The following is a 25,376-nucleotide window of genomic DNA, read 5'->3' on the forward strand; positions in this document are numbered from 1 at the left end:
TAATGACGCTGTCTCATCGTTATTGCCACACAGCCATAAATCATTCGCTTTACCAGAACGCTTAGCAGCTGTTGCAACAATCCCTTTATTGTGTGGAATAAAGTGCTGCCTTTTGTGATTAATGCCTCGGCATTGTGCTGTACTGCACACTGATTGTTTTCAAATTTTCTGCAAAGGCTGACAGTAAGTCGAGTGGCTCTAACACAAAGGTACGCTGCAGGTATATCACTCACACTTATTCAGCGCTCCTATTATGCGTTGTTAATGGTGCGTTCATACAACAGTTGTGCAAATATTAAAGGAACAATCTGTTATTCAGATACATCCACAAGCAGCCTTGCTGTCGCTTTCAAATTTATTGACAGCTTTCTAACTGTAATTAACAAACCATATCAATCATTAAGATGTAATGAATATGAATTTAGCTTGACATTTATTGAAAAATAACTTTACTTATGGTTTACGTTAGCACTGTTGAATGTTCACATTCTTCTATCACATACCCAAACAGAATTTTTAGTGCCGCTAAAGAGCAAATGTGCTATGGAAAGATGTAGAGGTTTTAAAATACATAATGATTGATCATGTCTGTGTAGAATGAGAATTCCAATGTGACCCCAGAAAGTAGTGCAAATGTAAATGCGCGAGAGACTGGAGCAAAAAACCCAGATACCATCCCTATCCTCCGTGCTGCTTTTACTACAGCAACCAAAGAGGGCGTAGAAACCCAAGATACTACAGTCTGGTGCTATTTTGATGACACCTCCTGCGGTTACTTTATTTGTTACGTCTAATATGATGCACTTGGATTAAAAAACAAAACGAAACAGACATGCGATTCCTCATCTACCAATGATGGAAACTAAAGGTTTCTGTGCAACTCTTACAGAAGGAAAACGGTGTACGTGGCCGGGATTGTGACGGTGAAGGCTAGCAGAGCCAACAGTTGTCCTGTTACTCTCATAATGGATTCAGACTCCATCAAACTTGATTTTCTGAAAAAGCGAAATCACTGATATGTATCCAAACTATCTTCTCCGACCTCATCCCACACTCTAACAGTGATGTATCAAATAATTACCTTCCAAATGAAGATATTGTTTGTTGAAGGATGACTAATGAAAGATACTAAGTATGTGGAAACATTAGTTGTTCGTACAGTAATTCACCCCAGATTTTACTATATTTGGAGACTTCTGTTGAACATTTGAGTACTTGTACACTCTCATGTTGCACAGATCTCTGGTTCTTTTTCTCGGCTAAACTTCATTTATTTATTTCGACCTTGAGTTAGACACAGACAGGAAGGAGTTGCAGTCGTGATCAGACCGAGGGAAGAAAGAACAATTAAAAATGATAGGGCTCGTCTATGAGTGTCAACAGCAGCCAGGATGTAAGCAATTTATTCAACCAATCATCCAAGTACATGAAGTGCGCCGGTGTTGCTGGATGCTGGAAAATGTGATAGTTGTTTCCTCCCAATGAATCACGAGAGGCAGGATGCTCGCTGGACGCAAAGTGGATTGTTCAGTGTCCTGATAACAATTTAAATCCTGTTATGGATAATGCCGAGTAATGCCGTCCTGGAAATTGAACATGACACTCAAGCGATTTATTATCTTTGTGTTCTTAACCTTGGATATCGGGTTGTTTGTCCAACTATATCCTTTTGATCCTCTGGAAGGTGCACTCTTGATATAAGCGTGCATGTTTGTTTGTTTTTTTATTGCATATGGTTTGTAGTTATACTTGTATAAGCAAGTTTGAAAGATAGAAGAAGAAAAAAAGATGACATATATGTCTATAAACACACAAAAAAGACCAGAGTTTCATAAAAATAGTCCCAAAAATGCCTTCAGATATCAAACAAAACAGGAGATGTGGCGTATTTACCAGTGGTGGAATAGTGCTACATTATCTAGCGGAACAGTTAAATCTTTCATGATGCAATTTATAACATCATAATTCTAGCCAAGGGAAAATTTTCAGAGTCAGACAGATTGCAGATGTTGTGGGGGTTAGAGAGAGGGAGAAAAAAAGAAGAAAAAAACAGCTATCAAATAAATCACTCGAACAGCTTTTTCCAGCTCTCTTGAACAAACAAACCCTGTAATCATGTTCAGCGCATTACCTCGTTAAAGTCGTGACATTTGTTTGAGTTAAGAGTTAGCGAGTAGCCCATCGTTCCTTACGGCCCAGAGGTATGTGCTGGGGTTCTTCGCACTGTAGTTTCATTCTGGCCAGCTGCTTTTTTCCAGATCCAGCTGGTAAAACTGGGGGAAAAAGGAAAAAAAAAGAAAAAGATCCACAACAAATAGGCCTCCTTTCGGCCCATCCTCATTGTTGTTGAGAGTTTCCTCCCCCTCTGGTCCTGAGCTGACAACAGGGTTGGCCTTTGGTCTGATTTAAGACCCTGGCCTACTGATGACCCTGTTTGCCTCTCTCTCCCTCCCCTCCTCTATCTCCTGGCTGGAGTTTAGCTTGACTTAGGGAAATGCTTGCTCATTCTCTCCACCGCTCATTAATCCAGCGAACAATGAAAGGAGCCGAAGCACAAACACTGTTGTGCGTAAATCTTTAATGTAGAGCTTTTATTTTTTCGGTCCTTTGTTTTATGAGGCCACAGATTTTTTTTGGTCCTAAACTGATCTTTAAATATATTCGGTGTGCAATGCAGCTGTGCTCAAAGGGAACGGATTATTGCTTCCAGTGTTTCAAAGTTTTGTCAGCACATTATCTGTTTTCCTGTCAGGGGCTGCGAATCATAGTGATCCTGACTTTCCTGCTCTTGACTTTTGGCATAAGAATGCCTGTTTTGTGATTCATGTTCTCCAAATAAACGTCATTACTTTGTGATAGATTACCAGCCCTTGACCTTGGCACTTGGATTCTTGTACTAGTTTCTGGACAAAGATGTGTAGCCTGTAAATACATAAATTTATTATTTATGTGTGCTTAAGTTACTGCTATTGTTGTCTCATCACGCACAAAGGCCAGAGCTGTGGCCTTGGGCCAGGCGACACAACACTTTGTCATGGTTTTTCAGTCTCATGCATAATTAAAAAACTTCAATTACTTGCCATGTACCAAATTATAATGCTGCAGGAAACATAGCACACGAAAATGTATTATCTTTTCAAATGAGACTGACAAGAAATCAATTAATCCTGATGTATTATTTTATGCTGGACAGGCAGTAGGGCTGCAGGAGAGGAGGACTGAGATTGGCTACAGCTGTTCTCATTGGTGCAGCCATACATTACAGCCGGTGTGTTGTTGACAGCTTCTGAGGAAAATGGCTGAAGGGTATCAGGCAGGTGACTCAACTGTAAAAAAAAAAAAAAAAAAAGAAAAGAAAGAAAGATAGAAAAAAATCATCACGGTGGGATACAAACTGTTTTCAGAGATTGATATAAGATTTGTGGTGGTGAGGAGGTTCTTGAACACTGAGCTGTGTGCTCTTTAGGTTGTCCCGTATTTTTTCCAACAACAGCTTTATGTCACCAGTTATGATGAAGATTTCTGGAGCTCATGTCATTATGTATGTGTGTGTGTGTGCGCGAGCACGCGTGTGTGTATGGGTGGGGCGTGCGCGTGTGTGCGTGCACCACACACCACGTTTTGCTCATTTTAGCTTGTTTTTTGGTGGGGTTTTCTAGGAACCGGTGTTTATTTTTTTCCACATTTCAACTTTTGCATGAAAGTAAATGGGTTAGATTCGTTGAGCCAGTCTTTTAGTCACTACATTGTTTGATGTTATTATAAAATGCAGCAAAATAAGCACGTCAGTGAGAACAGGCAGTTCACTCTCATGTCAAATTACCCGACTGTATTTGTAAAAGAAATAACAGATTCAAGAGTATCATGAAGTATCAAGTATCCTCCCTAAGGATCAGAGAATAATGACCTCAATCAATACAAAAAAAACGACACATTTATCATACTCGTATATGTTTTTGGGAATCAGTTCAAACTTGTATGTACCTGCTCTGCTTGCAGGTCTGTATTTCTGGAACTAAACAGTCAGATTTCCCTGTAAACAATGAATATCAGCTCGTAGCAAATGTGCAGACTCAGGGTTTGCTCGTCCAATAGAGGCATATGAATAGTACATCAGTTACTCATTTTAGTACTAACAAGATCAAAGATATATTTGTCAATTTATTCAGTGATTTTAAACATTATCGGTGTCAAAACTGTACTCATTTATTAAAATTTTGTTAATGGCAAAAGGATAAAACACCCACAATTTGCTTGTTAGATATAATATCAGGTGAATTGAGATTTTGGAGTTGTTGTCGAGAGAATAAAACGGCCACTGGTAATAGTGCTTCAATCATATTTATTAGTATTTTACTTATTATGTGTTACCAACATAAGATAAATGAGAACCTTTGAGAAAGAAAGTGCTATAATCCATTTAAAAAATATAACCGGTTATGAAAGGGATTATGAGCCCACCTACTGGGAAATTTTCTTGTGGATGACATGTGAGGTGACACACACACACACACACACACACACACACACACACACACACACACACCAGATAAAACGATGCCGAGTCCTGCAGAGGTCAGATAACACTTTAATGGTGAACCCGGCGAGCCATAATACTCCAAGCAAGAGAGATGAAGATTCAGGGGAACTGACGGCAGCCGGGGTTCACCCCCCCCCCCCCCCCCCCCGTCTCTGGGTTAATTCATTGGATGAAACATTGTGGCACATGATGTGTCATACATCAACGGCAGGGCATCGGTAATCTTTGCTCAAGGGCATGGATAACAGGCAGATAGACATGTGAATGAGATGGGGGGGGGGGGGCTGGTGGGGGGGTAGTTGGGGAAGATCTCATCCCTTTCTGCCATCAACACAGAGAAGATAGGGGAAGATTTATAGGACATCTTGGATGAGCAGCTTGACCGTCTTCTCTGTGAAAACCTCCCTCCAACGACCATCTTCCAGTATGTTTTTAATAGCGAGCAGCTGACTCACACATCAAATATTTAGATAAGTAGTTATCAGCACCTCCGTCACGCTCTCTTTTTAAAAGAACAACTTTTTGAAAGTCAAACCACTGATCTCACCGACTGAGCTCGCCGGGTTGAAGCTCAGTGATTGACACTGACAAAAAAAGAAAGAAGAAGAAGCCAGGACTAACTGTGTTCAGGCTGCTTGACATATCAATCTCACGTTGTTGTGGTTGAAATAATCTTTGAATACCCATCAAATATCTGCCAGTAGAAAAAGGTCTGTAACACAAGCACTCTTAATGTTCAGGATATCTGTATTTGTTTTTAAGCATTAGCAACCCATTGACATTCAATAAACACAGATGGTTTGGAGTTTGTCCAGTTTTCCAAAGTATGAAGCGCAGAGCACAATAGTCTTACGCATTATTTAATCACAGTCATCTATAATGCTGTCACTCCATTGTCTCCACGTTTTGTTTCATACTGAATCGCTGCACAAAGTCTTGCGTGCAAAAAGCCGTGTGACAGAAATTATGGACGGTTACAGTATACATACACGTTTTTAATTGAGTGTGATTTCTTGGCGTAGTGTTGTTATGGCTTGTCTGATGGGATGTAATCTGATCCAGAGTGATTATAACTGAGGATGGATAATCACTGAGGTACACAGTGTCATTTATGTCTTCCCTGCCTCCCTGGAAGAGAAACCGTCCCATCTGCCTCGCAGGTCGCTGATGATGTCTGGGGATCACAACTGGTCTCTTTTCCCCCCAGGAAGACACATTAATGTGTCATCATCAGGTGGAACAAAAGTCTATTAATGAAATGTTTGAAGTTTGGGTGCATCTACTGCACTGAAACCTTTTAAATTAGGAGTAAAGATTGTTGTGGAACTACAAGAGCTAGTTTTTATTGCCGCACACTGTCAGGTAGAGCTGCTTGGGAAATAAGAAGCACAAATCAGCACACATGTCCTCAGGGAGCAAGAAGACACCATTGCAGACATTCTGTCGAGTGCCCAGTAATTTCAGGTGACAATTACAGTATACAAGTAGCCTCAACCCTTTTATAATTTGAAGTGTACTCTTTTTAATATTGAAGACAAAAAGTGTGCCCTCACAATTGTTCTGGTTGCTTTGCACCATTTTTAAACATAATGTTTCTCCAGGGCTAACCTGGCCTGAGCACGCTTATGTCATCAGTTAGACATTTGAGCTGGATATCTTGTTAAGAAGCCTGCAGGACGGGATTTGACGAGGGACTTGAGTGAAACTCCACTTCAAAGTCTGCACCTCAAGCTGTGGGAACGCGACTTTGTTTAACATACAAAAGACAAAACCAGCACATGAAAATATTTCCATGCTCTTGCCATGGTGGATCATCACTCATTGTATAACTGAGCTGTTTTTGGGTTTTTTTTGCTCTACATTGATTTGCTCACTGAGCTTCCCACATCCTTGCACATGCATGTGCCAAAGCCCATGACTCTCAACAGTACCAGGGCCAAAAATCGTACCACGCACTGGTCAAGTGAACTGGACTTGGATGGACAAACATACTAATTTTATCTCTGACATTTTGAGGCTTGGTTTGTGTGTGTGTGTGTGTGTGTGTGTGTGTGTGTGTGTGTGTGTGTGTGTGTGTGTGTGTGTGTGTGTGTGTGTCTGCACACACACTTTAGATGTTCCCTGTCTCAGGGAAGTGCCATCTTTCACTCAGCTCTGCTAATTGAGCTGAGTAACTGATGAGTAAATGCTCAGTTCTTACATAAGGAATCTTGTAAAACACCAGGAACCAAATTCAGAAAAATGCACCTTTGCTATATTATGTACGATCCAGCTCTTACTCAGGTGACATCCGTAGCCTTGTGATATAGATCGCTGCCAAGGAGCAGAAACGGGACAAACCGGCATCTCGCCGTGTATCAGGTTGCTTGCCGGGAACTATTGAACTTTTCTTCGGCAGGTCGTTCAGACTATGACAGCAGTTAAAGGACATTGGGATCAATGTTAAAAAGCCGGCCTGGTGGTGACTCCACTTCACATCTGATCCACCGCTGATGCACTGGTTGGCGTTCATGTACCTGTCACAAGCTATGAGCAGAAGGAGGAAGCGGCTGCCTTCGTCTGGGGATATCCTTCCTCTCTGCAGCGGCGAAGGGTGAACGCCCTGCTCACACAAAGGGTAGCCTCACTCCTTCGCACTGTTTATTTTTAGTCATAACATCCACTACAATTGAAAGTATGGGTCAAGGTGAGGCTAGGACACTTGTGAGGGGAGGGTGCCTGAGGAACAACAAACAGATGTTCTTTGATGATAATTGCAGAGAAGGGAAAAGGATTGTGGGAGGGCAGGCTTGTAAAGTGCTCACTTGTTGAGGCCGTCCCTCCTGCCTCCTGCCCCCCTCTGAAGCCCTGTGGTGGTATGTTGTTTAGCCCCCAGGAGTCAGAGTGGGCCTGCTGGTACCATTACCCTTACCCGCCAGAGGTGACATCTGTTCATAGTAGCAGCCACAAATTTGAAAGCCAATACCCTTGCCTTGAACCAACCTGAAAAAGGAAAATAAAAGTTTGTGTCATTCAGTGACAATCTTTCTTAACATGAAAGGTTAGGGAGCCATAGTCCTTAATCAAGTGTGGCTGTCAGCAGGCGCCCTTTAAAATGGAGCCGTAAAGACAGGCTGCCAGTGTTACAGCCGATGAGTGCTAGCTCGGAATGATTGATTTGTCTAAATCATTTTATATTTTTTTTCCCCCTTTCCTCTTTTTTTTTTTTGCTCCCTCTCTTTCCTTTACGAGCATCCGTAGCGGTGGAAGATGGTGAGGATACTATCACGGGATTAAGTATTGCTCCTCCAGGCCGTCCTGGTGATTAATGAGCTGCCACAGCATTCCCAACTGTCACTGAGAGGAGCATGAGTTCAAACCATGTCTAGACTGATGATACAACAGATAAAAAAAAAAAAATCACTTGTGTCATTAATGTCCGGTTGCTCTGATGTTGATTTAGCAAGTTCGCTGTGCACTCTGCGAGCATTGTGACAGTCAGTCCTGGTGGAGCGAACTTGGATGAAGAAGCAAATGCATCTTTCTCAAATGTAAAAAAAAACAAAAACAATACAGCACAGAAAAATCCACATTTATATCTGATATTGATGTCAGCCTCTCCTCGCTGTCCGTCTGTCTTCTTCTGCAGATCCTCTAGAGATCCTTGTTGATTCTTGTTCAAGAGATCGTCCCTTGTAATGTCTTTTGACCTTTTGCGTTGAACTCCATCGTCGAGCTGAGAGACGTGAGAGCGAGAAGGAAGGAAAGTGAACCGCTCTACGTCTATCTCTCCCCAAGGAGGGTCGTGTTTCTCTTTCCACCATTTATTTGAAAGCTATCATTTCCTGGGATTCATCGCTGAAAAATGGCATTGATTCTCCAGATGATAGATGGTAAGTGTCTGTCTATCGACATGCCTATTGACAGGCCTGTGTAAATTCTGCATCTTATTACTCCTCGGATAAATGATACACCTTGTGAACAAGCAGGATGTGGTTCAGTCTGAGCGTTTGTCACTGCTGAACAGTGTGTTGTCAGGAAAACACCTTATCAGTCACTGTGCTGACTAATTAAACATAATACGACTGACGAGAGATAATGTCTCAGCACTATACAGACTAGAGAACAGAGAAGCAACTCTCTGCTGCAGCTTGGAAGGTCAAATTTTAATCTAAAGGTGTTTTTGAATCTAATATCCCTGTCTGGAAAGTTTGCTGTAGCATTAAAATGACGTATCTAAAGCCTTAAACCCACCGCGTGTGCTGTGAAGCAACTCATTTCTTAACTGTATTGTTTACAAGGGCTATTTTTCTCAGACTCTGTAAGGTTTATTGCATCTTAATCCTACCTCTTTGTAGCACTGGCTGCAGAGACATTAAATAATGTCCCACTGCCAACCGTTTTCTCCATCTCAATTTGTTTTATAGTAATACACAATTTAACCTTCAGAATAGCATTTGCAGGATCATAACACTTGGAACAGGTGTAATTTTTCTAACAAACAGAGCTGCAATGTGACCCTATTTGTCTCTGTTTCTTATAATGCATTGTATTAATCTGTGGGCCATTTATGACCCATTATTCCGGCAGGACAATAATTCACTCTCATTGTTCAGTATCGCTACTGAGCAGAATCTTTCCAGTCCAGTTGTTCTTTTTTTTTTTTTGTTCCACCTCACAGCTGTTCTGTGGGAATTTGGCTTTTGTTTGCACAAGAATCCATGAACCAGAGGATGTTATGGAGACTGAAATGTGCTCTTGTGATTCAGCCACTTGTAAATGTTAAGTTCCTGGCTTGATGCGTTTTTTCGAGGATCCATCGAGGCCTTTGTGTTTCCCAACGTTTTCTCATGAAACATTAGTATGATATCTTAGAAAATGTTTGATTATTCATGCATGATCCTACAAATATCCAAAAACCGGAGCTACTGTATCAGCGCCCCTGTAGCCATCAGTTACTTCCCCTGAGAGACGTGCTAGCAACAGATGCTAGCACGCAGGGGTTTTGGCCTCCTTGCAAGCATGTCCACCTCTCATGTCGCGGTCATTATTTCAAGGCCAATGTGGGACTGTGCTCATCAACACATGGCTATACGTATTCCATTTCTTCAGGATTAAAAAAAATATATAGTATTTGAAGATGTTTTAAACTGTGGTTAGTTTATCCAGAAAAAAAACAAACCCAAACAAAACAAAAACAAGTTGCTGCCTAAATATCAACAACAGTACCAACTCTTATAAAGCAGATTAATTATAAATAAAGTGTGAAATACCATTAGCTTGTACAGGTGCAAGCACTCCCAACAATCCATGAGCCATTAAATCAGGGCTCAAACAAATGCATCTTGTCATCAATCAGAAAGAATTCATGTTCACTTTCTGATTAGAGAAACCGTGAAGACGACTGAAGTCACAGTTAAAAGCAGAAGCATGAAGGTGCTGCACTGTGTCCGACAGTGAATTGAAGCCTCGGTTCAAACATTTCTCCCCCTTGTTCTGAAGATAAATTAGCAGCTTCTAAATAATGCAGTGAACCCTAATTCTCTTTGATTAGTCGTGAGTTAGATGATGGCGACCCATTGAAATTGGTCATCAGCATAAATAACGAGCGAATGAACTGATAAAATGCAAAGTCCTCGGCCATCATAAATCAAATGGAATCCACTGGCCGTGGAAGTGGGTGGAATTAGAAGTCCATGCTCCTATTAATTATGTTGCCTTGTGAGGGTGACAGCGTGATAAATCAGCGCTGAAAGGCCCTTCACTGGCTGAGCCTGAGGAGTTAGACTGCCTGCAAATTGCTTTGTGTATGCTCCTAATTGTTTCTTAAATAACCCACCTTTTTTGAGGCAGGTTGGAAAGGTAGACTAGCAAGGATTGTCAAGGAATTCAGAACCGCTGCCTCTCTGAGAGATTACTCTCGAAATCCTGGCTCTCCCTCTATCTTTCTGACTTTATTAGAATCATTTGGTGTTTGTTACTGTACAACATGTAAATAAAAAAAGAAATAAATGATACATTTGCATGAATCCAAGTGAGCAGAGACAGGAAAGGATAGGAAATAAATGTGCGATTATACTTGGGGGGGGGTTCATAACCCAGCTTTTTTCTCAGCATCTTACTGTATACCGGCAGACCTCAGGTGATATGGAACATGGTCCAGGATTTGGGAGTCAGTATTTTGCTCTAAAATTATTCCCTAAATAGTTTCAGGATTTGATGCACAAATTAGGGACCAAAGAAACAGTCGACAAAATCCGAATCTGGAGCAAATGGATTAGTAACTTTGTAGATGTAGATCAGGAGTAGATCGCATGGGGTTTTACTTCACAAATTATGCACGAGGCAGATTTGCCCCACAGTTACCGCCAAATACAAGAAGTCTCCAGGTAGTTTTTGTCCTATGTGAAGGGCTTTACTCTACAGTACCCCTTTAACACCAAAAGTATGTAAGTAAACCCACTTGAAATAGATGATTGACTCCTTTCTCGTTGCCAGCAGATGAGCGTGCTGGAGACGGAGTGATTCGTCACAGCCGGCCAGAGCTGGAGCTGATCCTGCCAGTCTGAGTTGGTGTTGAAGAACCACATGGTGCTGGGTGTTTGTCAGATTTGGCCAGAACTTGGCCATAAAAATGGTCGTCTGGAAGAGAAAAGCGTTACCTGAATAATTGCAATAGACGTGTGTCAGATTGTTTTTTTTTTAACTGGAATTGCAGCATATGGTAAAATTTGCAAGCATACTTTCAATTCGACCAATCTTTTTTCACGAAAAGTGTAGTCATGCGGATTATTTCTGTTCCTTTTTGGTATCGCAAGTAGTTCATTCTTGTATTTGAGGATTTATTCTCCAATAATTCCAATCATCATTAAATAGGGGGTGTGCTGTAATACACCAAGGAGGATGGAACCTGTGAAAGATAAATGACTGGAAAGGCAAAAAAAAAAGATTCTTAATATTGTCAGAGGTACCTTTAATCAACTAATTGTTTCAGCACGAGTGTGTATGGGTGTGTATGTACTCTTTGTGTGTGTGTGTGTGTGTGTGTGTGTGTGTGTGTGTGTGTGTGTGTGTGTGTGTGGTGCCCTTCTGCTGACATTGAGCCCCTGGTAGATGCTTGAGTTTAAATAATGCTCCTGTGCGGTCGGAGGAATAATGGCGTGGACTTTCATGACATTGCGTCAGAGCCAAGGTGACTGACTCGAGGACTGATTGCTGCCGCTGTCTGTCTGTCTCTCTCTCTCTCTCTCTCTCTCTCTCTGTCTATCTCTCTCTCTGTCTATCTCTCTCTCTCTCTCTCTCACTCTTTCACCCTGTCAATAAGCATCCTCTTGTCTGATGGAGTCACATCAGGGCAGCACAGCTGACACCATGGTGTCTTTATTTCCTGCAGCAATCCTTTTACAACAGACATCAGTGGTGATTAATACACTGACAGCAGCCAGGAGGTTAACCCCCTGCTGCCAGCCAGCTACTGTTACTGACAAACACACACTACTCACCCTACATACCTAACAGCACCATATACACCAAGCAAGTGTAGGATTTAGCTTGACTGCCTGGTAATGTACACTTAATATTTGATTAATGGAAGCAGATGACATTTAGTATTCCTAAACTGTCTTTTATATTAAACCAAATGGTTGTTCCTTCTTGCAGCTGTCTGCATGGTTATTAAATCGAAGGTCTTCCGATTGAAATTTATGGCATCCATTACTCAGGAATTTACATATCCAGGTGTTGCATCTGTTTGGCTTCAGGTAGGGGTCACTTTGATTTATTAATATCCACAGTTTCATCTGTTAGACAATCACTGACATATTGTCACTTAGGGCAACATGTCTCTCTGTCTTTAACAGCTGTGACAACATGTGTGTTATTAGCTCCCCGGCTGATTATGCAGCTAAACACGTTTTCACGGCAAAGATTACGCGCAATACTTGATGGTAATAATAAACAGCAAATCAGAGTCCAAGCTGAATCTCATCCACAGCTGCTTAATTGTTAGACATCTCAGAAATCTCATGATATGCGAGCTAAGTCTACGGGAGTGATCGGGACCATCTGGGTCATTCAGAGCCGAATGTTCACACTTTGTCAATGTTGCGAAGGTTCATGATGAAACATTTTGTCTTCTAACACCCATAAACCTCACACTGTACACATATCCAAGCAGTAGAGGTAAAAGAACACACATTTATCACTCAAAAAGAAGCACAGATACTAAAGGGCTGGTAAATATAGAAGTACTGATTCCATCTATTCACCAAAGTTAAAGTAAGGAAGTACAGGCTCTTAAATGTACTCAGAAATAAGTTGCAGTGTTGTCTGGTTCATGCTCATCCTCGTCATTGCTAGAACATCACTTCCTTCACTACATCTCTTATTTCAACAGGTGAATATGGCTGACCATTCGGCGTGCTTCTCCCTCTTCATTCTTATGTGTTATTTTTGCAAAAGGTGACCCAACATGTAGGTTCATTACCACCACCTGTGTTCAAGAGCAAACAAGTTATCTGCCCCCTTAAACACGTCGATTTCTCTTATTACATCTTTTACATCGTTTTTGGCTCTCGTGCTTTAAAACACAATCGACAAAAGAAAATAAAGCGCTGGAGTTTGTGTTCAGGTATAAGAAATAAAAGTTCAAAGTTGTCAGCATGAAACATGAAGCACGCAAAACTGAAGGATTTACTTGAGGGCAAGAACAAAGTATTTATGACTTTTCTTCCCAACTCTGCATCCAAGGGGTCACACCTCACATTTTTGCTGAAATTATTGCCTAATTAATCAATCGGCTGTCGCAATTACCAAACTGCTCCAGATTCTCCAATGTGAGAATTTCAACAATTCATGGACAGATAAAAATAGAACTATTTATTTCAAATTAATACAGGCAAAATTATATCGACATACTTTTTTTTTTTTTCCCCTTTTTGGATTTATAGTTGAGCTCCAAGTACTGTATTTGCATGAAGACAGTCAAGACACAAGCGTGGGGACTACAACCTGGCACCAAACATCAGTGTCTCTCTGCTCAGTGTGTTTGTGTGTGTGTGTGTGTGTGTGTCAGCAGGAAGGACCACTGAGGGCCATAGGTGGCCCAGTTGTTAGGACATAGCAAAAGTCACGGGGCAGAGGGAGAGAGAGCATCCCCTCGAGTCCCCCAGATGCTGCTCCCACCTCTCATCATTAACTCTCACACTGAGATAGTAATTAGGGCTCCTCGCGGCATAAGACAGATTCTGCATCAGACCAAATTTTCTAAGCTGTCATTCTAATTATATAGGCCAGGGCAAGATGGATCAGCCGAGCCGCGTGTTAGTATTGATGTCACTTAATCATGATGACTCGGCCCCAAGCCACATGGCTCTCTGCTGTGCCCATCTGACGATACCAAGTTTTGTAGTCGAGGTGTTATTTTGATATTTTACACCAATTCTGAAGTTGTTTGACTGCTATCAAATGTCTTTTCTCAAGGCCCATAAACTAGAGCACAAGTAGAACCCCAGTCTGTCAGCATTGTTTCATGAGTTAGGCTGCTCATTTAAATCTGACTCTCCTCAACTAACTGGCAAATTATACACATTTCTGATTGTGTGAGCTAGGACATGTTAATTAGGTTTGACAAGGACATATTATGCACAACAAATATGCATAATTTGTCAAAAATTGAACCAAAAATTAGAAATAAAGAAGGCAACAAAGTAGATTTACATAGTCGGGTAGTCTGAATGTCTGGTATCATATTCTCTCCTGCCGCCTGCATAAAAAGGCAGAGAACTGTAACAATGGATATCAGTGGAAAGTGCTTTAAAGTTAAAGCTGATGGATGGCTTGTCAAAAAAATAATTGCACTGGTTGGAAAGTGGGTCTGCATGCTTAGAGGGGGGAGAGCAGGATCTACAGAGAGGATGATGGGAAGTGACAGTGGTCTGTCAAGACGCAGTGGCTGCCCAGAGTAGTGTGAAGCCCCAGCTAGAAGGTGGCAGAACAGAGCAGGCTGTCAGTGCAGGAAAGTGCCTTTAATACATTGAAAAGAAAAGGAATCCGCCTGTCAGACCTGTTCAGCCAGTCGAAGGATGAAGGAGGAATATGGTGGAATAGGTGTAGACGTGGTTGAGCCGGGCGAAACTGGCGTGCCACCAGCTTGGCTACAGGTACAAATCATGCAGTCGCCAATGAGACGGATCATCAGCCACTAGTGGCTACTACCAGTTACAACTGGTTCCTTTCGCTGTGACAATTCATTAATCAGTTTGACAGATCTGGCCTTATTACATAGAATATTTGACACTTGAGCAATTGGATTGTCAACTGCATCCTATTATAAATGCATTTCAAATTGAATTCTGGTCCTCTTGTTGTAATTCATACAAACCTGTTATCTTTGAAGGGTCCTGCACTGACCTTGAGAGGCAATCACCATTGCTGTGAGCTTAAATATATGCAATTTCAGTAAGCATTCATGTGAGAATATATACAAAAAAAAAAAAAAAACAGTACACTGCTCATTCATTTGCATGATATAAGTGTTCGTCTCTGAGTGCAGGAATGATATATAGACTGACCTAACAAAGGATCAAGTACCCAGCAAGACAGACAGCTAATAGATAGAGAAGCAAGAGCAGCCTCATTTAGAGAGGAAGGGCTGTTTGTGCTGCCAATATGACAAAGGGGGAGTCGACAACCATTGATCCATGCTCATGGATGACAGCTTAAAAATTCAGCAATAATCATGACAAATGAGGAGAGGCACCACAGCCAGAAAATTATCAATAATCGGCGACTGAGAAGAAATGCCAAGGTCAGAAAGAAAAGGCTACTGAAGTTCTGCGTGTGTGTGTGTGTGTGTGTGTGTGTGTGTGTGTGTGTGTGTGTGTGTGTGTGTGTGTGTGTGTGGACACTGCCAGGTGATATATTGGTGAAGATAGGAGAGACAGCCTTTAAAGCAATGTAGAAGTTATTAATTAAGTTTTTGATCCCACTGGGATTCAAATGTCCCTGTGTATGGATTCCATGCTGGTGCCACTGAATGCCAAGGGCAAAGAGACCGTTATGTAACAGGCAGTTTCTGATGGCTTTGATGGCTCTCGTGTGGGCTGGTGGATGGATTTAGTGTATCAATAACTCAATCCCATTTCAGGAGAAACTTGAAGAAGACTGCAGTATTAGTAATATTGCCTTTCATGCCTCAAAGCTCGAAGGATATTCCTCTTCAAATATTTTTAACTCACCTGTCCTGGGTTAGGGTCACAGTGGCAATCAAAGCTGACAACTTTTTCCTGCGCTTGCAAAATTTTCAAGAACTTGGAAGCACATTTAGCCATATGGTTAAAAGGAGCAGACACAGCCAGAGTGATGCCATGTATTGGTTTGTGGACTCTGGTCTGAAAGTTTGGTCTTTTGGCTGTCACTATCTTGAATTTATGCAATCACAGTGACCATATTAGGGGGCGGCGCTGAAATGAAACACCTCTGTTCTTATTTCGCCTGCAGTGTAAGGGACAACTCTAAAACATAAAATGTTGGGAGAAATAAACCTCCAAGGCTCTCAAACAGAAAAGCTTTTTTAGCAGAAAGATTTTGGAATTTATTTTATTTATTCTGTTCGTGTTTGATTGGGTTTAGTGAACACAACCCTTCTTTGGTCAGGTTTAGGCATACATTGGGGAATAAGCAGAGTCGATTGACTACCATAGTAGCAATGACACTCGTAAGCCTAAATGCAAAGTAAGCATTAGGAAGCATAAATGCAATACTTTGTTATTCCAAGCTTACGCTATAGGTCCCAGCTACTACTAGTATTGATTCCAGGAAGGAAAAATTCTACAAGAAGTGTCTCTTTCGCATAAGCTCATAAAATAATTTTAAATATATCAGCCATAACTCGTAACTTAATATTGTAATGATACTGTATAAAGACTTAGAATATAAATTTACTCACCTAACAGTTGGAGTTTGCTCACTCAGCTTAGCGACGTTAACACAGCACAGATCCAATTTCGATGTCGATGCGCATTCATGGCATTTACAGAAACAACGGGAGAGGGGCGAGCTTGCTCTGTTTTTGTTTGGTATTTACAACAAACGTCAAAGGAAGTGATTTCGGGCAACAACGTTTGGTGCACCTTTAAGAAAACCTTTCAAGCCAAACTTCTCTTTTATGGAAAACATGTCCTGCTTTTTCATCTATTGAACTGTAAAGGGTACCATCATCATACTGTAGACCTGTAACTTTGATGCTAGCCTCCCCCTTACTTTAACATCAGACACAGGAAGTTGTCCAAAGAAGTTTTACCACTTAAGTACAGACACATAGCCTAAACGCTACACACATCACAGTGCACTACATCCTCAGCCGTAATATTATGGCTACCTTCATATTCATTGTGACATGCGCGGTTTCTGTTTAGTTCGATCAAACACTTGCTAACTTTATGCACCCAGACCAAACACTGAGGTGTTCATTAAAAGTGGTGGTTGCTGTATAATCTAGTTTACCAGAGCACAGTTACCATTGAACAATATTCAATCACTAGAATAAGTCTGTGTTTTAAGTCCCCTTTGCTGGATGAAATGACAGGAACCTCTGCGCTAGCTCCCTCGTAGCAACCTACACACTAAAAATGACACCTGTAGATGTTTCCGGCGGCGCAGTGAAGCAGGTGTGTTGGATTCTTTTGGTGAGCAGGTGTAAAGGCATATCACGCATATGAATACAGAAACATTTTTAAAATGTATCAGGCGGTTTGCCCCTATTTGATTTTGCAAAGGCTCCATCACTGTATCCTGGGCTTTGCACCGCTACCATCATGCTTGGTCTACACAGAAATACAAACAAGTGTTTTTTTTTCTACTGTTGCAAAATGCATTTTTATTTAAACAGCATCTTAAAAATACCATTTCATTATTTCAAACTTGTCCATGGACCCATCATGCTTGCAATACATGTAGCTGACACCCTGGATTACAGTATGTGATCAGTGTGTTGTATGCATAACACAACCCCGGCAACTGATCTGTAATGAAGTCAGTGACTTGTGCCTTGGTTGAGATAATTATTTGTTGCATTACACCTGGCTCTCCATTCATTTAGGCTTTAGTAAATGAACAGAGATACTCCTTGATTATTTTCTGGTAATGTAGAATTAAAAAAGGAGTAAACCGTAGAGCAGCAAAAGGAACTGCTGACACAGCCAACAGAATTCATTTCAGTGTGATGCAAATACTCTAATACAGTTGCAAATGCAGTTTATTTGAATCTGTTTTTCTTTTCTTTTCTTTTCTTTTCTTTTTTTTTTTTTTTTTTTAAATCAGCCGGGTAGCTCAGTTGTTCAGCCAAGGTTCAATAGGGCATGAGGTCAAAAAGACAAGAGAATAATTTACTAGATCTGTCGTGCTGCTGTGACTGAGTCGAGTTCTGGCTTCAGGACCTGATTTGTGGCCTCTGTGTGAAAAGTGGCATGTGGCTGTAGGTATGCATACTTCAGGGGAGGTGCGCTTTCTCTCATATTTGGTCCAAACTAACACACCGCTAATAACAACATGAGATATTAATCCCCGGCTGGTGAAAATGATCATGCAGCAGAGAAAAAAACCTTAGAGGAGGTGTGAAACAATTAAGTGTCCGCGAGAGCTCATTTGTTGAGAAGTGTTTGGCGTCTTTGCCAGGTCTATAGAATGTTCACATCCATTCACGCAGAGTTGCACATTTTTAAAATACTGTTAGCATCATAATGTTATATGTCGCCTCAAGAGGGATGATTATTCTGTCATATTATTGCCGCCCTGATGCTGCCCACACACTTCCTTTGCCTTTGCTGTAAGGATAAAGCACAGTTCCTGTTTTTCTGGGACCATCTGTAAGAAAGAAAAAAAAACTAGCCCAAGGTAAAAACGATGACTGCAACTTGGCAGAAGATTAAACAGGCCCTCCGCAAAAGCCATTAATAATTCTCATATTTTGGAAACAGACCATACATACAGAGTCTGAGGTATTTAATCTCCTCTCTCAGCGAATAAAAAAAGGTCAGCTGGGAGGGAGAGATTTTTTTTTTTCCCTTCTCCAGCCCAGAATGATGGGCCTAGCTTTTCCAAGGCACCCCATTTGTCTGTCAGAGCTGTGAGCAGAGCCAGTGATTTAGTTTCCATCACATGAAGCTCATGTCCGGTTGATGATACTGCTCTGTGGGATATGGGGAGAATTTGTCACCTGGAGCTTTGACAGGGAGATAATTGCTGATAGTTAGCAGAATAATAGGATTTAAGCATTCCTAGCCTCACAGGGTTTAGGGAATATTTGTTGCGTTTACTATATAACACATCATTTGGGTGTTGACTTTGTTTATGGTGAATGAGTTGAACCTAACCAGGACTAAACACAACCAAGTTTTCAACCCAAATTGTTCAAAACAAATAGATAAATAAAAAAAGATTCGCAGCATATTTGATTTCATGATAATGCTGAATGGGATGACATTATTTATTCAGGTGTACTGATATTCAGTTTGGTCTATTTAATGGTTAAATAATGAGATTTTCTAAGAGAAAAATGTCTTTAAATTTTCAGCTTAGAGGAATTCTGTTTTAAAGCAGCAACGATGAACACATATAAATGAATGATTAAAAAAGGATGTGGGATCAGCACATCTGGACAACTAACACTAAACATGCGCATTTGCAACCAAGTTACAGCTCGATTAGTTTTGTTTTGGCCCCAGAACCCGTTGTGACAATACCTCCTTGACTGTGCGCCATTCGTCTTCAGGTTTCAATACCAGACCTAAAGGAACTGAGTGAATTCATCCCCAACTGTATAATTTTGATATGTTGGTCCAACTATGAAAGTCTTGAATCGATATGATTTCAGTCGATGTTAACTTGAGTTTTACAAGTCCATTTCTTTTTTTTTGTTCTAACATATAATAAATTGACTTTCTAACATCCTGTAAATGAGCAGACTCTTTAAGGAAAGCATGGTTAGGTACTTGGTGTTTTGTTGAAGCACCAATTTCTTAACTGTGCAATGGCTTCCCGTATCTACCATGTCACGGTGACTATCCACAGGTCAGGCAAGAACCCTGTAGCCCATCAGCAGGCCTCTTACAGCCTCAACACCTCTGCCAAGCAGCATCCACAAACAATAACTCCGCCTGTGGCTACAAACAAGGCAAAGCAAATCAGAGCACAACACAGAACTATTTGAAACCCACCAAGAGTTGCAGTCCCCCACCTCCCCAAAGTTTAAGTCAATGGTTATTTTTCGCTCATTATTTCTTGGTTTCTCCTCAACTGTACTCGCCAAAGTGCAGGAGTCAGTGAAGACACAAGTTGTTTTCTGTTTGGAGTTTTGGCTCCTTTTGGTTTCAGATTGACATTATTTCCAAAATTCTTATATTCCGAGATTGCAGCTGGTCTGGGAGTTCATCTGAGGGTTGCTTCTTGAGGGCTAATTTGAACATCTTTAAAACCACTCTGTCCAATTACTTTGAATGGAGAAGCCAAGTTTGGTACTCCTTTGAACTACTGCACCACATTCTTCTTGATTTGCCTTTCTAATGGCATTGGCACCAAATATGAAGGTTATGTGTGGTGTGTTTTACATTCTCTTCAAATATAAGGCAATGAAGATCTTTGTTGCGAGTTAATCTGATGGAAACGTTGGCGAAATATCTTCCAAAATAAGACGTCCCGTTAGGTCACAATGGACAGCCCGAATAGATGGAGCAGCAAAAGAAGAGGGGCAGATAAGGGAAATGTGCCAAAAAAACTCAGCTGTAGGGTTGAGGGAATAATCTCTCTATAATAGCCAGTGTTGGGTCAGAGAGCACTCCCGGACCCTCCCGCTGTCCTCCTGTGTGTTAACTAACGCTCACCCGAGTGCTGCCTGAACTCCGGGCTGACAGAGCCATGGTGTGGGATCCAAACTCTCAGCAGCTCTGCGACCTGGCTGAACTTCTACCTACCGCCCCTCAGTGGGAGGGGAGTGGGGTGGGGGATGGGGGTTGGTGGACGGCTGGAGATGTCCTCAGAGCCAGCCAGAGACGGATTTAGGCAGATTTACCCCCTCCCAGCAAAAATACCAACTTTGAAATGAAATACAAATTATCTCTGCTGGGAGCACCATGAATTATTTACTGCTATTGTTTTAGTCGGTGTGGTTTTATGTGCCGTTTGTGTTTTGGATGTTTTAACAGTGTGTCTTCTGTCCATTTGTTGCAGTCTGCGCATTTTTATATATTTATTTTTTACTGGGATACATGAAAGAATAAATCTTTTTACCGTGAAAAATCTGAAATTCCTTTTGTCTTTCCAGGACTACCATGATTTATGAATGGAGATATTTTATTACCTCCTGGACCTGAAGGCAGTGGACATGGGGCTTTTTTAAAAGAATGATGTGGTTCATATGGTCCAAAGGCTTGTAAGGCATGTAGGTCCCACCCAATAACAGGGTTTAGCCCTATGACTTGTCTCATTCTAACTAGGCCTAATGAGTGGGGGGCTTTAAGAAGTCTCCAGCATGCAGCCAGGCATTACCGATTAGGTCAGTGGAACGGCCGCTGGGCTGAGCATGATGGATGACTGGTGGAATGAGTTTCTGCCTGGCGGTATTGTGAAATCTTTTCATTGTCACTGACGGGGCCTATGAAGGGGACTGATAAATGAGGGTGCAAGTGTCAGAAACGCCCTTCTATGCCCTGCTGCAGCTTCAACATCTACCCCAGCAACAGAGCGCAGACTATTGAAGAAAAAAAAAAAGCTAAAGTTTTAAAAAATAGCCACAGTTTGTTGGGCGTCGACACAGAGGATAATCAAGGTGGCTGGCGTCTGGACTAACCCAGCATTTGGTGACTGTGAAAACTGTTCGAGGCCAGTGCCCATGCTGAGGTGGGGGGGGGGGGGGGGGGGGGTTATGGGGGACGTGTGTTACCTTAGTGACACAGCACTGTGATGAATGTGTTGCCTCCATCTGGTTGCAGCTCATGTAATAAATATCTGGACTCGTGTTTGACCTCTCTCATTTAGCAGACACATCTTTCACATCAAGACCATCCGAGCACCCAAGAGGGAATCACGTTTATGGGTGTGTGGAGAGGAGGAAGACCACTATCTGTCTGTCTAAGTATCTGTCAGTCAAATAATCCAGTAACAGTTCGATGAGATCCAGGCACAAAACTGTAGAAATGCTTTGTGAATGTTAGGGAACAATCATGGTTCTGATGAAGGCAACAAATTCCTCAAGGTTTGCAGGATGTTTGTCATCAGTAATAACCACTATTGTGGTTATGTTTTACAATGTTGCTGCCAATATGTGGTCAAAAATGAATCTCTATAAACAGATTCTGTATATGAATATAAAATCTGTTGGCGAGGGAGAAAATGTTGGGACAGGGAAGTCTCTGTTTTGCCTTTGAGTTGCATTGACCAATCTCGTTGCGTCCATGTAAACAGTCTGTGTGGAATGTAGAAGAGACGGAACACATTGGCTGAAATGCAAGGCGGTAGAAATGTCTGTGGTCTGATAATTTAACAAAGCAATTGTAGTGGTTTAAAACTGTTAACAGAGTGTCAACTGGCTGCTTTTAATGTAGTCTGCACATATTTGTCTTCTTTCAACTCAGCGCAAACATCTCAAGTTGGGTTACAGATGGTAAACAATGAGCAGCCAATGGAACAAGGGAGTCTTGGATCGCATATCTGCTGGCTTCACCGAACCTCCGAAATACTTGTTCCCTAGATGTCCGTGTAGGTTCTCATTCATCCAGGTCATCGTAGATCGAAGCGAAGTAAAATCTGGCCAACTGGACGTAAGTTTAAACTTATGTCCAGTTGACCAGATTTTACTTCGCTTCGATCACTTGTTCCCTAGAGACTAGTTGGATGTAGCCAATAGGTTCCAGGACTGGTCAAAAAAGGTATATGAAATTGATCTCATCTGTAATGATGAAATGTTTGTAGCTGAAACATCTTGCTCAGTCTCCTCTTTACATGGAGTTTGTCAATTTATTGAAAAAGCAACTTAATTTCTTCAAATAACTCTTGTCATACCAACCTCAGCCTCTAGAGAGCTTTGTTAGGCTATCAGTCATGCAAAAACAATAAGATGATTATTTCTGCTTAATGGATGACTTGAAACAAACAAATCGCATTTTCTCCCGTCCGTCTACCAATAAATAAATTGTTTCAGAAATACTCTCAATAGATTAGTATTCATGGAGCAACCACAGAGAAAAAAAAAATCATGCATAGGGGCTCAGCTTTTCCTTTATTCCTCGCCATCCTGCAGCTTTGTGGTCTGACCTTGCAGCTTTTGTGCCCCATCCATCTTGGGCTGTTTAGCCATTTCACTGGATACATACTGCGCAGATTAACACAATTCATCACCACAATCATCCTCGATTCATCACCCTTCCCAATGAATGTTTTGACATGTAGTTAATTTTCTGCTGATGATTTATCAAATTATAATTACCATACTATGAAGGAGTCATTCGTTATGTTGATAAATGATAATGATGCCAAAGTGGATTGAATTTTAAGTAAGTTCTCCGCGATGATAACGTATGCATTATTGTGACTAATGTCTTACAATTTGGTCCTTTCCAACACGAGAAAGTCCAGGGACTTAATGTTGTGACAATCAATGCAGAAACCAGTAGGTTGTTAATTCAGTTCCTCACTACAAATTGTTGAAGCAGACCATGCAGAGTGTTATTAAGCTCTGAATCAAGACTCTGATTTAAGGTGGTTTGTAATTAAAGGGTGTATTATTTCAATCAGGGCTTAAATTATTCTTCTGGGCAGCAAAGACTGTTAATAACTTTATGTTGAGCTGCAGGTACTTTATTAGCAGATCAATTTTTCACTTTATTAGTGTGCTTCAGGAATGAATGCATATAGGGACTGGTCAGCTATGCATAGCGTTAATCGTATTCAGAAAAATCTAGAAAATGATAAATCCAAGAGGTTAAATGGTTATTGGACTGTATTAACATGCTTTCTTTCTACTGTGGCCAGCCCTTCTAGTATTCTGCTGAGGGTTGTTGTTGTTTTTGTGACTGCTGCGATCAGAAATGCTTTCCTAAAAAAACGCGGCAGACCTTTTCAGGATGAAATTATGGGAACTGGGGTGCAAAAATTGCATGTTGTAGAAAAAATGCAGCAAAAACACCAACTATTTGTGATGAAAGTGTGAGAATTTTTGAAAATAGGCAAGACCCTCGTGTTCAGTGGAGTTCAGCTGTTTTCGCATTTGTTTATCAGATCGCAGGATCCGTGATTTTCTGCTTCGCTGTACTCAAAGTGCTTGACAATGTTATGTCATTCACTCTTTCACACACATTTGCACACTGATGGTACAGGCTGCCGTACAACGTGCCAACATGCTCATCAGGAACAGTTAGAGGTGGATCTTGCTCAAGGACACTTCAGCACCCCTGGGATGGGGCATCGAACCAGTTGAAAATTTTAATCAGTAATTTGTTTCAGGGCCACTATGGTAATATTGACATTGCTAATGACAATCATATGCTTTTCCCTACGTCATTCACTGTTCTTGTCAGTATTAGTCAGACTGGCCTTTGCCCCCTTTTTTTAACTGGCTAATTGGACACATCTCAGATTGAATTAATTCCCCGCTCCGTGGTTGGTATGCAAAAGGAGTGGTTTTATTGTTTGGTCCAGACTGACTGCGTGCCACCATGCGGGCTATGTTGTTAGACAATTAATGAGTACAGTGTTAGGAGGTCATATGGTCATTCTCCTTTCAGTGGTTCAAAGTCAGCTTGTCGTTTCGCTGTCGGCGGCCATTTTCCAAGATTGAATGTCAGGAATTCAAATAACAGAATCAGACACAGAATGTGGGATTGATCAAATAGAAAAAAAACTATATGGCTCTTTTCGTAGTAGCTCTGTTGCTCAATCAGAACAAATAAATGAAGATATAACCTATCGTTTTTTTGTTTGAAAACTTGACTTTACCACTCATTGGCATTGATGTTTTAATAGAGCCACAATGGTAACACATTTGGTGCATGTTTGGTTGGATTAACACCGTTTGGCACCTGTTTGTCGAAACATCTTTTCCTTTTTTTTAGCCTACTGGGAGACATTAATCTTCAGAAACTCTCCTCATGGTTATGAATTTGAAGCAGGGAAATGTTTTTCCCGCTTGGCTGCTTGTGTTTATGTATCATCTATATGATATGACATGGAGTAATAAGACATAGATTCACTCAAATCTGATGGGAACCAGGGTATTCCCATAATTTACTGCCTTTTGAACATTTATTATTCCCTCAATATAACCTTGTGGATACCTACTTTCATACTTGTACTGAATCCCACTCATTTTATCAGGCTAAATGCTAAAATTCCCCACTTTAAAGGGTCTTTCACTCATACAGTAGCTCTTTTACCTCTCCCTAACTTTAGTGTCTTTCTCTCACTTGCCTAGTTGCACTGGCCCCAAGAAATGTATGGGGGGCAGAGGGGGGCAACCTCATGAGGCCTCGCCTCTCAACTCTAGCTTGTCAGCCCCAATCTACAGTCATTTGGTGTGAATTGTGTGCCAGAGTCCAGGGATCCCAAGGTCAGGGCCTAGTAATTGATGTTGCTTATTCATCTGTTTCCTGTGTCTTTTCTCTCCTCTTACACACTGGTCTTTGTTTGGATAAATTGTTTGAAGATTCACTGTAGTTCTTAAACACCCTGAGAGGCATACCCCTGCTGCCCGTGCTCAATGTTCCTGCCTCGCTGGAGACCCAGCACTGATGACACACTGCTGGTCTTGGACAAAGGCCTGTTTTTCTAAGACAAGATGGAAGGAACATCTTCCCTGCATAACAATTGA

The 25,376-nt window shown here is 41.3% G+C and overlaps 1 protein-coding gene and 1 long non-coding RNA gene across 5 annotated transcripts in view; one reads left to right on the forward strand and one right to left on the reverse strand.

The window, feature by feature from the left end:
- LOC147239739 (uncharacterized) overlaps window positions 1-25,376 on the forward strand; it is a 124,283-nt gene that overhangs the window by 48,553 nt on the left and 50,354 nt on the right. The window lies entirely within an intron of this gene.
- Window positions 193-15,910, reverse strand: LOC147239741 (uncharacterized). Of its 4 annotated transcripts, none has more exons than XM_086196037.1 (4): window positions 15,757-15,910; window positions 10,983-11,161; window positions 7,452-7,522; window positions 193-3,326 (listed from the first exon to the last, which is right to left on the reverse strand). In XM_086196037.1, the coding sequence occupies exons 1-4, from the start codon at window positions 15,847-15,849 to the stop codon at window positions 3,310-3,312; spliced, it is 360 nt and encodes a 119-aa protein (XP_086052163.1). In that variant the 5' UTR covers window positions 15,850-15,910; the 3' UTR covers window positions 193-3,309. The 4 variants fall into 4 exon arrangements, 2 of the variants coding, with proteins under 2 accessions (XP_086052163.1, XP_086052161.1); XR_015111624.1 differs by lacking the exon at window positions 193-3,326 and adding an exon at window positions 4,440-7,142 and having other exon boundaries at window positions 7,345-7,522; XR_015111623.1 differs by lacking the exon at window positions 193-3,326 and adding an exon at window positions 7,168-7,258 and having other exon boundaries at window positions 7,345-7,522.

This window comes from Aulostomus chinensis, chromosome 23 (assembly GCF_037954235.1).
Source record: "Aulostomus chinensis isolate RoL2024-O1b breed Wild chromosome 23, RoL_Achi_v1.0, whole genome shotgun sequence".
NCBI lineage: Eukaryota > Metazoa > Chordata > Actinopteri > Syngnathiformes > Aulostomidae > Aulostomus > Aulostomus chinensis.